This window comes from Gopherus evgoodei, chromosome 4, assembly GCF_007399415.2.
Source record: "Gopherus evgoodei ecotype Sinaloan lineage chromosome 4, rGopEvg1_v1.p, whole genome shotgun sequence".
Classification (NCBI taxonomy): domain Eukaryota; kingdom Metazoa; phylum Chordata; order Testudines; family Testudinidae; genus Gopherus; species Gopherus evgoodei.
Window position 1 is genome coordinate 86,374,332 of NC_044325.1, and position 15,620 is coordinate 86,389,951.

At 40.3% G+C, this 15,620-nt stretch overlaps 1 protein-coding gene across 4 annotated transcripts in view; it reads left to right on the forward strand.

Annotated features, from left to right (window-relative positions):
* The window catches only part of SHANK2 (SH3 and multiple ankyrin repeat domains 2), a 699,708-nt gene that overhangs the window by 223,047 nt on the left and 461,041 nt on the right, over positions 1-15,620 (forward strand). For all 4 annotated transcript variants that reach the window (XM_030560099.1, XM_030560100.1, XM_030560101.1 and 1 more), the window contains exon 12: positions 3,791-3,857. In XM_030560099.1, coding sequence (XP_030415959.1) covers positions 3,791-3,857 — 67 coding nt within the window. The remainder of the gene's footprint in view (positions 1-3,790; positions 3,858-15,620) is intronic.

Genomic DNA, 15,620 nt, shown 5'->3' on the forward strand with positions numbered 1-15,620 from the left:
AAAAATGTATATGTTGCATATACCCAGAACTGTTTGCTGATAATTTTAAAATATCTGTATAGCTGTTGTGTGTTTGTAAATATATGTATATATAATTAACATACATATTTTTGTCTAATTTCACTTAGAGCATTTGTGGTTTGCATTTAAGCTTTCATTTATGCTTGGCTGCTGTTCACTTATTCAAACATCCTCAATATCTTCTGGTTTAATAATATTCTGAAAAGTTATTTGTATTACCATAGTGCCTAGGAGCCCTAGTCATGGACCAGAACTCAATTGTGCTAGGCACAGTACAAATACAGAACAAAAAAATGACATCTGCCCCAAAGCATTTAAAATCTAAGTAAGAAATTTGTTTCCTGTAAGAAATCATAATTATTACATCAAGCTTTTACAGTGGACCATATAATTTAAGTGACTATGAAATAATTTACAGAGAAAAGTGGAGACTAAATAGTTGAAAACATTTGAAATGTTTATGATGTGAACATGGCAGGCAGCATGTACAACTTTTACCTTTTGGGCTTCATTTGGTGCTCTAACGAAAAGAGGTATATTGGAAATGTATTTGTTATTGTGAGATATTTAGGCAATAGTGGCTTGTGTGGAGGACTTCACTAGCTGGTCATTAATTGACAATTGGAGGTTAGACCCCAAACTGCATACACTTAACTCTTAAACCATGATAAATGATAAAAAGCATTGGTGCCGACTCTGTGAGTGCTCCGGGGCTCATGCACCCCAGAAAAAAAGTAGGAGGTGCTCAGCATACACGGACTCTGGCCCCACCTGCACTCCACCCTGAGGTCTCATCCCCACTAGTTCTCTCCCCCTGAGGCACCTGCTGCTCGCCCTTAAGGCAGGGGGAGCAGAAAGGAGTGAGCATTGGGAGGGAAGTACTTGGAGGAGGGGGGAGAGAGGAGTGAGCAGCAGGTGAGCGTGTTGGGGCCCTCGGGGGAAAAGCAGAGGATAGCAGTGGGCAGGGGGTTTCCTCGGGGGTTGAGGCGGAGAGGAGCAAATGGGTGAGGGAGGGCCTTAGGGGAGGGGGATAATCAGAACTTCTGGTCTCATAACTGAATCTTCAAAGATATTTATGTGTTTCAGGTTGGGAGGGAGGAGAGTAATGGAGAGACAGTTTCAGGCCTTCAGGAATGTCTCAGCAAAGTAGCCATGGCTATATATGTTGGGAGTTGAGGAGAGGGGAAAAGGAAGCAACCACTTTTTATTTTTTCTGAACCAGTTCCCCCATCCTTGCTGCAAACAACTATATTCATAAGTATTAATGAGACTTTTTCCAAAGTTAAAGTAGGAATACATGGTTGCACGTTCACCCTGAGGCCCAAACATATGGTGCAGAGGTTTGAGACTGCACTAATAGCAGAATGATGAATACTGTACACATAATTTGGGCTTATCTAAAATTGTAGAAAATAAATGCATTTTTTTAATATTTATATATATGGAGGTGTTGGTTACATTGAGTTTTTAATTTACAGTAGAAATTCAAACTCTGTTTTCTATACACAATACAGCAGATCTTCTTCAAATTTATAGACATAATCTGTGAGTAACTTTTCCTGGGGGGAATTTTAAATAAATTATTTATTAGTTTGAGTGTAATTTTTAAAAGTGGGCACTTTACAAAATTTGTTCTGCTGAGTCTCACCTTTTTTTGGTACAATACCTAAAACAATCACTGCCTACACAAACTCCAAACTTTATATATCTCACACTCTTGAGAACATCTCAGATACTTTTTAAAAAATATATATTTACTTCATCACCTGACATTTAATGAGCTAGCAGAGCTAGTGAATAAACTCTTCTCCCTTAGCAGTAAATTTCCAAAGTTCTCTCCTGTTTCAAAATGGCCACTTGTTCTCATTGTTGTAATAGCCCTGAGACCACAGGTTTTCCTCAGCTAAGATGACCATCTTTTCTCTACAACCAATACATGTGGCAATTTTTACTACTCGGAAGAAAGATGTCCACTACTTCCCATTGTTCCCAATAGGAGAGAAGCCAGGCAGCTGTCTGGAAAAAGGGTGGTTCTCACTGACATAAAGAGGCAATGAGATCCCTGAAAGGTGACAAAATATTGGGGGCAAGCGTGGGAAAAAGGAAAAGAGTTACAAGAGTGTGAGTGAGTACCCCTGCACATAGACAATAGAGATACTCTCATTATTTAGTCAGGGGACTCAGGTTAAGGGTCTGTTTTAATTTGGGCTTGGGTTGGAGCCCCGGCTCTAGGGCTCTGTGAAGTGGTAGAGCCCCAGAACTTTTGCAACACAGTTAAACAGACCCTTAGCCCAAACCCCTCGAGCCTGAGTCAGCTGGCACAGGCCAGCCATGGGTTTTTAATTGCAGCGTAGAAATACCCTTAAGGTCGAATTTAGAGTGTGTAGCTTCCCCCAAAGGCTTAACAGTTGGAAGGCAGGTAAAAAACAAAAGTATGTATTATTTTAATATATTTATTTATATATTTAAAATATGATTTTAAGGCAATCTAATGGTTTTTTTGGTATCTGATTCATGATATTTGATTGTTTGTGGCTGGTAAAACTGCTTCTATGGCCCTCTCTCATTTCCCCATTGCAATCCCTGCTTCTCTTCTCAGGGAAGGGAGATAGGAACAATCAGGGGAAAACAGTGTCTTAAATTTCTGAGTTCAGAGTCTCCACAGAAAAAAGCAGGGGTGCTGCATGTGATACTCATCTGGAATAACTGGAACTGGCAGTAGACACAAAAGGGTCCCTATCCATTTACCATCCTCGTAAGCCCTCTCGGAAGGTTTTTTTTAATATGTAAAGTGAATATGGTTCAATGAGATGGTTTATTGTTGTTGTTATTAAGATTATTTATTATTTGTAGTACAATAGAGCCTAGGGGTGCTAGTCGTGGTCCATCACCACATTATGCTAGGCACTGTACAGAGAGAAAATGAAAAATACGTCCTTGCCCTGAAGAGATTACAATCTAAATAGAGAAGACAGATACATGGTGGGGGAAAGGATTATAACACGCAAGCAGAGACATGAATGTGATGATGGAAAATGTCATGTTAATTCCATGATATTTTATTTATTTTTGTTTTTTGGGTGTGTTTAATAAAAGGGATCAGCTAAAGGGAAGGGAGAAGAGGACACTGAAGGGAAGGTGGTGTGTGGGACAGGGAAGTGGGGAAGAGGAATGATGCTGAGATGAAGAGACTGTGAGGCAGAGGGAGATGGAGATGGTGGAGCAAACAGCCAATCAGCACAGGGCAGAGAAAGTCCAGTCAAAACTGGAGAAAGTTCTTCAAAGGACGAAAGGTCCTTGCTTTGGCTGCTTCTGCTCCTATTGGCTGCAGTGACTGTTTGGCTCCTCTTTGCAGCTTTCTCCCAAGCCCAAGTAGAAGGCAAGGGGAGGTGAGGCATCACCTGGGTCCTAGTACCCCTATAGTGATGGGTCTCCCCTTCACAGTTCTGGGTTGAAAGGGGTGGCCCTTTCTGGGCTCCATTTTTATCTCTGCTCCCATTGCAGAAGACCCTGCTTCGTATGTGTCTACGATACGAGATTCCTGTTTCTTTGTATTATGTTTCAGCAAATTAACATGAATATAGTAATATGTGCATGGAGGAGAGAGGGTCAAAGATGCAAAGTAAATGCACTTTATCCCATTTTGTTACGTGGAACAATAAATTTATGTTGTGTGTACCAATATCTGTCTCTGTACAATGTAACATGTATATTTGTCAGTGTATGACTCTGAGCACATATCAATTTGAGCTATTTTACAATCTTTTAGGTGGCCATAATAGCAGGAAATTTTGAGCTGGCTGAATATATCAAAAATCACAAGGAAACAGATATTGGTAAGTAAAATATTTACAAACTAGTGACAATGAAAAGCTTTATGAAATGTTGATTGGAATTTTTAAATCCAGATTAAAATCCTATGAAGAACAGTTAAATCTGGTTTTATGTGAAATATAATCAGAAGGCTGAATGTGCAGTCAATACAGAGAAATATTCTAAGTTTATCTTCCATTTTCTAAAATGTGAAGAAATACGAAAAAAGGCCAAATTGTTTTTCAGAGAGTCTTTGTTTTAGAAAATTGAATATAAGTACCACTACTGGATGATAGATGTGTTCTGAGTAGGTGTGATCAGTTTTGGACAAATATATATACACACACACACAAGCCAGAGAGGGCCAGATTCTCCCCTTCAGCAAGGCTGCTGTGCACTGTGTCACGAGTGCAAGCAGTGCTAAAGCTAGTGTAGCTGATCACAGGAGGATCACCTCAACACAGAGATCCTCCACTGGTTAGGACCTGCATGGCACTTCCTGCCATATGCCATGCCCCCTAATTGCAGCAAATAGAGAGTGGCTGAGAGGAAAGGAAGATGTCTGAGGTAATCCCCTGTGACAGCCCCTCGGGGTACACGTACTTTACAACAGTGGTTTTCAAACTTTTTTTCTGGGGACCCAGTTGAAGAAAATTGTTGATGCCTGTGATTCAACGGAGCTGGGGATGAGGGATTTTGGGTGTGGGAGGGGCTCAAGGCTAGGGCAGAGGGTTGAGGTGAGGGCTGCAGGACGGGGCTGGGAATGAGGGGTTCAGGGTGTGGGAGGGGACTGTGGGATGAGTCAAGGGGTTGGGGTGCAGGAGCGGGTCAGGGCTGTGGGCTGGAGGTGCAGGCTCTGGAGTGTGGCTGGGGATGAGGGGTTTGGAGTGTAGGAGAGGCTCCAGGTTTTTGGGGGGGCTGGGGCAGGGGTTGGGGTGTGGGAGGGGGTCAGGTCTCTGGGCTATGGGGTGCATGCTCTGGGGTGGGGCCAGAGATGAGAGGCTTGAGGTGCAGGAAGGGATTTCGGGTTGGGGGACTCAGGGCTGGGGTGGGGGATTGGGGCGTGTAGTTGGGCGCAGACTTACCTCTGGTGGCTCCCGGTCAGTGGCCTAGCTGAGGTGCCAGAGGTAGGCTTCCTGCCTGTCGTGGCGCTGCGGACCACGCTGCTCTTGAAGCAGCCAGCAGCGGGTCTGGCTTCTATGCAGAGGTGCGCAAGCGGCTCAACGCGGCTCTCGCCCACAGGCACCGCCCTCCCCCGTCTGGGCTAGGGGTGCAGGCTCTGGGGTGGGGCTGGGCATGAAGGGTTTGGGGGAGACTCATAGCTGGGGCAGAGGATTGGGGTGCGGGATTGAGGCATGGATTTACCACCGGCAGCTCCTGCTCAGTGGCACAGCTGGGGTGCAGAGACAGATTTCCCACCTGTCCTGGCACTGTGGACTGCGGTACACCTGACGTGGCCAGCAGCAGGTCCAGCTCCTAGGTAGAGGCGCGTAAGTGGCTCTGCATTGCTCTCGCCCGCAGTCACTGCCCCTCCTCCCAGCTTCCATTGACCAGGAACCAGCCAATGAGCGTGCGGAGCTGATGCTCGGGGTGGGAGCAGTGCGCAGAGCCCCCTGCCTAGAATCCAGACCCACTGCTGGCCACTTCTGGGGTGCCGCATGGTGTCGGAACAGGTAGGCGTTAGCTTAGCTGGGCAGCACTGCCAATGGGACTTTTAACATCCTGGTCGGCGGTGCTTACCAGAGCGACCTAGTGCCTTATGTGTCGCGACTCAATAGTGGGTCGCAACCCGAACTTTGAAAAATGCTGCTTTAGCACAGCCTTGAAGCTGCTTGAAGAGATTGACTACATATAAAATAGCATGGGTTTAATTTAATATGGGATTTTAAGATTACTTAGATTAACTGATTCAAAGGACTGTTTGGAGACTCTTATTTCGGTTTACACCAGGTTTATTTCAGTTTAGTTCATTAGTTAGAAACAGGTTCAAGCTAAACCAAAAAAGCTATACATACTGAAATAAGTGTGTCCACACAATCATTTGCACTGGTTTAACTAACTAGTGCAAGACTGTGTGTTGACAAAGCCTCAGTTATGCTGGGGCACTGGCACAGCTCATATCTTGTCCAGGATTGCAGGAATACAAATGTGGATTAAAGCCATCTTTACAACCCCCTTTCTGATTGGCTCTTCTGTGCTCATTGCTTGCAGTTGAAAACTAGATTGGATATCATGAGTTTTAATCTCATGTGATATTCTTTGTTTATTTTTTCCAAGATATGTGGTTATTGGACAAAACTGAAGAGACTTGCATAAAACTTAAGCCTTCTAGGTAGCCCTATACTTAACATGGTGGTGCACTGAAAACAGCTTCCTTCACTTAGTTTCTTTTTCTTCTTTCTGCATTTACAACCAGTGCTGGTTTGAAAAAGTCAAGCTGATGAGGTCAAGCAGTTGCTGAAAATGAACCAATCACCTATCCCTAATGAGCATGTTATCTTATTACCCTGTGCTTACAAATGATTTTTGATGGTTCTACATCTTTGTAAAGATGTTAAAATGAAAGAGTCAATAGGGCTAATTCAAATGTTCCAATTTATTCCTGTAGTGTTGCTTTTTAATATTGTGATTTTGTCCAATTCTTCTGTACACAAAGAAGTATTACATTTTTCTGCACATAGTTTATTCTCTTTTTTAAAAAATTGTACATAGTACAAGAAAGAAATCAAGAAAAAGCAGAGTATAAATTATTAATTACAGGGCAAAGGCCCCATTATTGAAAAGGGATCCACCTACATGCAACCCATGACTCCACTGCTGCAATGTCCTCAATACATGACTAATGCTCAGCTCCACATTATTTTCTCATCAAGCGTGGACAGTGTTGTTTCCCAGTTGTCTCAGCATATGACAGAAAATGGAATGTAGCTGAGAAGTAGCTGGTTGAGACTCAATCCAGGGAAGGAAGGATCGCCTTGTGGCTTAGGCACTTGAGCGGGATTCAGGAGATCTGAGTTTAATTTCTGGCTGTCACACAGACTTTCTTTGTGACACTGGGAAAATCATTCTTAACCTCCCTTGATGCCTTTGTTCCTCTTCTGTAAAATGGAGATAGTGATGCTTCATTTCCTCACATGGGTGTTGTGAAGATAAATTCATCAATGCTTGCGAGACATCTTGGTACTAAGTGCTGGTACTAAGTAGATGGATAGGTATGATGGTAGTGGCTTTGATAAAGAGTAAGCATTACTTGTTTGAATTTCTTCACATTAACTTTGATTTAACAGAGGTACTTTTCCTTTAACATTTTTAACATGACTTTTTAATAGTGAAGTCACAAAAATATATATTTCTGGAATAGTTCCACAGTGTGGACAAAGCAGGATACTGAGTGAAAAAAACTGAAATAAAGAATGAGAATGGAGCTTCTGTGATGCTGAACATTTAGAACAATGCTGGTGTTTAAATTTCACCGACTTGGCCTTTGTTTATACTGGGTGTATTATTACCCATTATCTTCATCTCTCTTTTGGCTGAGGTCAGACATATTTCCATATGAGTATTTCTCCTTTTTAAAGTCAGGAGGCTTCATGATGGAAAAAATGACCATCAGACAGCTGAGGAGTGGTTGAAAGAATAAGTTTCAATTCAACGTCCTGATGAAGATAAGAGGGATGATTCAGATTAGGAGGTCTTTTAAGGAAGTTTATTATCTGACATCTCTAGAAAAATGTCCTCTGTTTTAGAAAAGTTCCTGAAATTGAGCAAGGTTATTAAAACACATTTTATACCTATTTATCAATAACTCTTCATTAAGGTGGATGTCCATCCTCCAAACTTGGGAAACATTCAGGAATCTAAGCAACCTTGCCATGTGTGTCCCTTGTACATGGAGGATAGGTCCATCAATGGCTACTAGCCAGGATAGGCAGGGATGGTGTCCCTAGCCTCTGTTTGCCAGAAGCTGGGAATGGGCAATGGAGTGGATCATTTGATGATTACCTGTTCTGTTCATTCTTTCTGAAGCACCTGGCATTGCCTACTGTCGGAAGACAGGACACTGGGCTTGATGGACTATTGGTCTGATCCAGTGTGGCCGTTCTTAAGTTATGTTCTTGTCTAGTGGAAGATTTTTGAATGGTTGGAGGATATGGAGTTCAGTGGTTATAGGAAGCAGACAAAAGTAGTAAACCTACTAACACAACCCAATTATTATCAATCTCATGCATTTTTGTTTTGCTGTTTAAAAAAAAATGGAAAGGAGCCATTAATGTGGAATGAGCCTTTAGTTTTAAAGCCTGTGGGAAATGTATTTGCATTATCTTAAGATGACAAAACAAAACAGAGAAACAACAAATCATGTCTGCTTATAGGAAGAAAGGGACTTCAGTATTTATGGATACAGCATTTAAACTTCATGTATTTCAGAACTTTTCTCTGCAGGTGGCAAGTGAGAAATGGAAATTGAACACTGGCTGCTTAGAATATGTGATAGGATTCTCCAACTACAAAACAGGCACTGAAACAAATCCCAGCCTTTATTTTTTTGAAGAGTAAAGCCAGCAATCTTCTAACTCTTGGTAGTCTTGGTAGACTCTGTGTGGCTATTGATACTTCCTTAAATCAAAACATAATAACCATCTAGCTAATACAAATGGCAATCAAGATTTGTCTAAAAAAGTCCACCCTTCTCTTTCGCAGGTGTGCCATCTTAGGGATGCTCTATTTTAATTATTTACTCATGACAGGAAATGGCAGATTGAACTTATTGAAATTAGGTCCATGAGCAAGTTTTCTTTTATCCTGACAGAAACAAGTTTTTGGATTTCTACAACTGAGGCATTTCAAATGTGCATAATTATTAATTGCTTGTGATCTGTAGTCTTTGGAGAAGGACCCAGTCAAGGATGTTTTTACATTTACTAGTGAATGTTCCTCTTAGACCATTTTCCTGCCCCAGACTATTGCAACAGGAATTGAAAAACACATGCACATTCCACACAGAAGTCATTAGGTGGTAGTCTTGTACTATATCAGTAATAGCTACAGGGCTGTGTCAGGTAATGCTGCCAAACCTGCAGTCATGGAGACCTAGCACCCGTAGTGTGATGTTTACCATTCATGGTCCTGTACAACATGTTGTAAAGAATGAGTTGCTTTGTTCAGTAGCAGTGATTATAATATGAGTCCACTAGGAAGTCAGGATAATGCTGCTTTTATAGTAGTATGAGTTGGCACACATTGCAGATCTCTCCTCCTGTGAAAAAGGAAATCTCAGTCCACTGTTCTCCTAATGTCCTACATAAGCAAACACAAACACCTTACTTCTGGGTACGTCATCTGTTCCTGTATCCTATTCCCTTCCCACCACCTAACATTTCATAGACTCTTAGAGTGGGGTAGGGTAGGAAGTCAGACACCAAACCTTGGACCTTTCAATCAAGAGGGATAACCCAATTAATGGCTTTGCAAAGGGCTTTTCATGGGTCTGGACCAGCCCCGACGAGCAATGCTAAGAAGATGCCCTCTTGTTACTGATGGAGTTTATAGGCATTTTCCAATCCAAGAGAAAATGACTAATATGAAGCTGGATTGTGTTTTCTCTTTTCCTGCAAAGATGGCATCAGCTTTCATTCTGTGGGTCCAGCACTATAACCCTTACTCAAGCAAAATTCCACTTCATTTCCAGGGCAGTTTGGCTGAAGTGAAGGTTGCAATATCAGATCCTCTACTTACAGCTATTATTGGTAATACAGGGATGAGAAGGAGTCAGACGGCCAAATTCTGTCTCAATTTCCATGTTGTGTGTATATGTTGTGTGAAAACAATGATGTCCCTACATGTGACAAGTTTGAGTTCCATGGAGCCTGTCATAAATATAAAGGGAAGGGTAACAACCTTTATGTATGCAAGTAACATAAAATCTCTCCTGGCCAGAGGTACAGAATCACTTACCTGTAAGGTGGTTAATCAGTTCAATTAACCTAGTTGACACCTGATCAGAAGAACCATGGAGAAAGAAGATACTTTCAAATTGGGTGGGGGGGTGTTTTGTTTGTGCTCTTTTTGTTGGTTCCCTCTCGGGACAAAGAGAGAGACCAAGCAGGTAAACCAGCTCCTAAATGATACATCTAAGATTACAGAAATTGTAAGTAATAGCGAGGAAATACGTTAGAGTATCTTTTGTTTTAGCTTGTGAATTTTCCCTATACTAAGAGGGAGGTTTGTTCTTGTTTTTGTAATTTTGAAGTTGAGCCTAGAGGGAAATCCTCTATGTTTTAAATCTTTTTAATACCCTGTAAAGTTATCTTCCATTCTGATTTTGCAGGTGTGATTCTTTTACTGTTTTCTTTATAATAAAGTTCTTCTTTTAAGAACTGGATTGATTTTTAATGTTCTAAAACCTCAAGGGTTTGATCTGTGCTCACTTTGTTAACCTATCGGTTAGTATATTATTCTCAAGCCTCCCAGCAAAGGGGGTGAAGGGGCTGGGGGACATGTTTTGGGGAAATAGGAACTCCAAATGGTTCTTTTCCTGAATCTTTGTCTAAACCACTTGGTGGTGGCAACAATACCGTCCAAGAACAAGGAAAGGGTTTGTGCCTTGGGGAAGTTTTTAACCTAAGATGGTAGAAATAGGCTTAGAGGGGTCTTTCATGTGGGTCCTCACATTTGTTCCCCAGAGTTCAGAATGGGAAGGGAATCCTGACAGAGCCCTTTTGCAGAGCCCCTAGAGCTTCCCATATACAACCCCTTAGCTAAGATTCCCATTAAAACATCTGAACAGTTGTGTGGACTCATTCACCCATGCCTTTGCTGCTCAGATTATTAGATTTTTCTTTTGCTTAATGGAGATACCTTGCTGCTTTTCCTTCCACCTATTGTCAATTAAGCTTAAGTAACTCTACATTCCCTTTAGTACATTCTGTAACTTGATGACTTTTCTGTGGTAGTCACCAACAGGAGAACAATTATCTACTAGATCACAAACTGCTATATATTTCTTAGGTTGGACACTACCAGTTATCAAACACAAAAAAAGACTCTTGAAAATAACTCATGTACCATAAGAAACACACTGGTATTAAAAGGGGATGTTCAGAGCAGTCTTGCTTCTAACAAGAGTGGGTGCCATTTTGGAAAACCTAATCCGTGTAAGAGATAAAGTACTCAGAGGGGAGGGAGAAAAGGTTAACACTGAGGGATTAAAAGTAAATTGTCATATCATTGTATTTGTTGTTAAACAAGGTTCTAAACAGTAGAAAATCTTTTTTTTTCAGATATCCAGAAGGTAAATTAAAAATTCTCATGTCAATTATTCTTCTGAAGTAACTGTGTTTGAAACAAGTTGAAAGTATTTTTGTAAGGCAAGAAAAGTTGTTACTATGAGGCAAAAGCCTCATAACACTCAGTACGTCACTCAATTTACTTTAATCCAAGATGCTCCCTAATGAGATTTTCCAGGGATGATAAACATATTAAAATACCTTATTTGAATGATTACATAATTTGAAACTCCTTGGAATCCAGAAATATCTTGCAGCTCTGTGCTTATACAGTTCCATTAATTTCTCTGTTTTGAAAGAGACATCACATCTGTTGTACAATACTGTCTTCATGAACTGCACAGCAGTTACATGTTACAGATTTGCACCCTTTAATTAGTTGTATTGTCTTATTTTTGTTATTTATTTATTTATTTATTTATTTTCCAAGCTAAAGGAAAGTAATGGATTAAAAGATGTGATGAATAGAAAAGTTAATCCCTGATTGTTTTCATCCAGCCTACAGCTGTCTGCAAGTAAATAAGCACAGGAGGTTTAGAAAGCATTTGCTATACAGCATTTACCATGGCTTCTATAGGATGGAGATACAAAAAAACAACAATAATATATATAGAAGTCCTGAAGCTCTCATTAGATACAGTTATGCAGATATTAAATGTGTTGCAAGCTGATAATCCTTTGACTCGGATAACCTATTTTTAAATCTCTCTCTCTTTTTGCCTTGGCTCTTTGTGATGAGATGAATTATCATATGGATTAAATGACATGGGTTGTTCTTCTTCAAGTGAACAAGGTTTGTTTATACCATACATCTTGTCCTCCAGCAGGTCTGATGATAGAAGCAAGAGGGGTTTTTTTGTGTGTGTGTGTGTGTGTGTGTGGTTTTTTTTTAAATATGAAACACATTGAGCTGGTGTGTGAGTTTTTGGTAGTTGATTAGCAGACTAACTAATACTTGGATACTGTTGCTAGGCTTCAGGTCTGAGTTCCTGTATTCCTCTATAATTATGCAGAGATGTGAATGTGTGATGGTTTGTGGGTTTTTCAAGCAGATTTTTTTTGTAATTTAATAATTTTTGTGAATGCCAAAAGTCTGCTAATATATTAAGCTTATTCTTTAAAATATACATATTTAGTATAGGACAATTGCTTTAGAATTAAAAAAAAACATCACTTATCATCCCTAAGAAAAATAATTTGTTTTTATTAGCATTGTGGCACTGTTTAAGATGAAACATGCATTTTATTGTTAAATAAACAGAATAACTGCTTTTAATTAGCAATGATACTTTGTTTTTTCATGATAAACTTGCTTTTCTAACCTATTTTCTTTAATTAGATGAGACTAATTGAAGTCAATATTGTTGGCTCTTCAGTTGCAAATATTTAAATTAAATACTATCAGGTCCAATACATATTCTGTTTGTTTATTTTTAACAGACATTTAGCAGTTTAATTTTTACAGATCAGACTCCTGCAGCATATTGTCTAAGCCAGTTATAAAAAAACACATTTAAACCAATAAAAGCTTAAAAACAAAAGGTATAGTGTATCAAAAGACATAAAAATCATGTTGTTTAATAGAACAAGAAGGGATGCAAGTGTGTAATAAATATCAAATGAACATCGCTATCAGATTAATCTTAACCTGTTTCATACGCTATATGGTATTTTCTCATGGAAAAGCACAATGTTATTAAAATAAATATAAAGGCAGCGACATTGAGATCTTTATCATTCACCATTTTAAATATATGCTACATATTGTACTATAGATACTCTTCATCTTTTGTAACCTCTTCTAGTTGTAGTCTGTTAGCCCCTACCATACATGAATATTCATTGCTAATATCCATAGGAAAACTTCACATTAATATCTTCTAAATTTGGTTTTCATCAAAATAAGCTATTGATTAAAATAGGAAATAAATTGATTGTTGCCATCACTTATCAGTTATTATCAAATGATACCAAGAAATAGAGCAATTCATTTGACACATTTTGTCAGACTGTATATAAATGAGCAAATTGAAAAATTGGTTGTTTATCAGTTAGTGTACCTGTCTTACCTACTAGGATCAGACTTTGAATAAGATACAGTAGTTTCCTTGTCCCTTTGATGATAAGTAAGGTTTTTCTCTATGTATGCTAGCACGTAGACATGCACTGGATACACAATTTACATCAATTTTGAAACATAAACATTATTTTCAGAAACTGTATATTTCTGGCTGATGTTTGTTTTAAATTTAGTTTAGTTTTTGTGCATATTAAAATATATAAAGTTGTATATTGATCAGGGCCTGCTCCGGGCACCAGCATTCCAAGCAGGTGCTTGGGGCAGCAGTCCATGTGTTTTTGCCCCTAAGCAGAGCACCGAATTGCCGCCGCGGGCGGCGGGGGCAGTCCGTGTACTGTTAGGGCGACACGCGTGTTTCCGCAGCGGTGGCAGTTCGGCGGCAGCTTCTATGTTCAGCTGTCCGCGGCAGCGCAGCTTCTGTCTTCTGGCTGAAGTCAGAAGCTGCCGTTGAATTGCCGCTGCCGCAGAAAGGTGCATGCCGCCCTAACGGCACACAGACTGTCCCCGCCATCGCAGTGGCAATTCGGCGCGTTGCTTGGGCTGGCAAAAACAGTAGAGCCGGCCCTGATATTGATATTAGATTAATTATAGTTTAGACTTTTTTATCCTTCGAACTGATCTAATGTGAAATTGGAGTACAGTGTGTCCCAAATTACATAGTACATAATTATTGCTAATGATTTGTTAGGCTTATTCTCAAATCTAAAATGAAAGTAAGAAAGGAAATGAGAAAATATTGAGCTCTGAATAAATGCAATAGAATTCAGAACATTATGGTCTGGTCTTGCAATCTAATCTTTTTGGCCAGACTCTTATTCCCATTGACTTCAACTGGTGCAATGGTTCTCCTTTACAGACCTGATTACAGAATCAGGACCAACAGAGTAAGGTACAGTGGGCTGACATTCTGGGGTCAATACATACAGGTCTGTCGCAACTTACATGCATTTAACATGCACAGTTTTAGCTTTACAGCCGGAGTCCGGGGGGGCGTGGCCTCAAGCGGAAGAGGTGTGGTCTCAAGATTTAAAGGTCCTAGGGCACCAGCCGTGGCTGGGAGTCCCAGGGCCTTTAAATCACCCAGGGGGCTCCCAGCTGCAGAAGTGGCTGGTAGCCCTTGGAGCAAACCAAAGGGCCCGAGCCTCCAGCCACTGTGGAGCTCCGGGCCCTTTAAATGCCAGCCCCAGCCTGGCTGCCAAAGCTGCGGGTGGGATCTAAAGGGCTCCTCCTGGCTCCCCACCGTGGCGGGAAGCCCAGTGGAGCCCTTTAAATCCCGTCTGCAGCTCCGATGGCCGGGCCGTGGCAGCATTTAAAGGGCTCTTCCAGGCTCCCCGCCGCAGGGATATAATTTTGAGAATACGCAGTTTTCGCTTTACGCACTAACCCCAGAATGGAACCCCCGCGTAATATAAGACTTGCCTGTACAACAAATATAAGCTACTAAATAAAAAGTTATTGAATATATAAAGATCTGTGTTGCAAATTAGTAACACATGACGTATGAATAAAAAAATTAAGCTTAAGTATAATAAAGGAAAAAATATGATTTAAGTATATATCAAGGCAACATATGAGAAGAAATTGGTAATAACCACTGAAAGACAAAAATGGAAAGCATAGTAAGTCGTATGGGAAACTGTTATTATTAAAGAGAGAGATTAAGTTCTTGTTTCACAAAAAAAGAAGGTAGGTGGGTTACATTATCCTATAAAGGTGGGAATTAAATCCTTAAAATGACTCTGCCATTGCAACTAAACAGATAATTAGAGTTAAACTATTAGAAGTTGGCCAGGCCCAGAATTTTGAAAGTAGTATTAAGCCAAGTTGAAAAACTTTTGGTGAAGATTTTAGGCTGCTCAGTAAGGGGTGAAATTCCCCCTTGTTCAAAGGATCATCACAAGGGCTCTGTATTAGTAAACTTCTATTTTTACAGCTGAAGAAGTACTTGAGTGAATTTCAGCTTAATGCCTAATCCTGTGAGGCGCTGAGGACCCTAAACTCCCATTTAAATCAATGGGAGTTGAAGGCAGTTAGCACATCTCTAGAGGAGTTCAGTACCTTGCTGACTCAGGCCCTCAGAATAATGTGCCTGATCCTTCTTCATTGAAGCTACATTGACTTCATTGTGTACAAGAGAAAAACCAAGGTTAGTAGCAGGGAAATTCAGGACTATAATAGACGTATGGCAGGATATGACTTTTCTAAATGTGGATTGTTTTGTACTGTTACATACTGTGTAATGATTTCCTGTGAGGTTGAAAAGCTCACATGAAATGGAGAAACAAGTGTATACCCAGTTATTTTCATAGCGAAAATTTGAATTGGGCTGAGTAGCTTAAATTGAGGTGGTGTAAAAGAAGGTGGGTTTGTGTTTGTTTTACATTAATTTAGGACCTGAAATCTGTTCAAGATTATTTAAA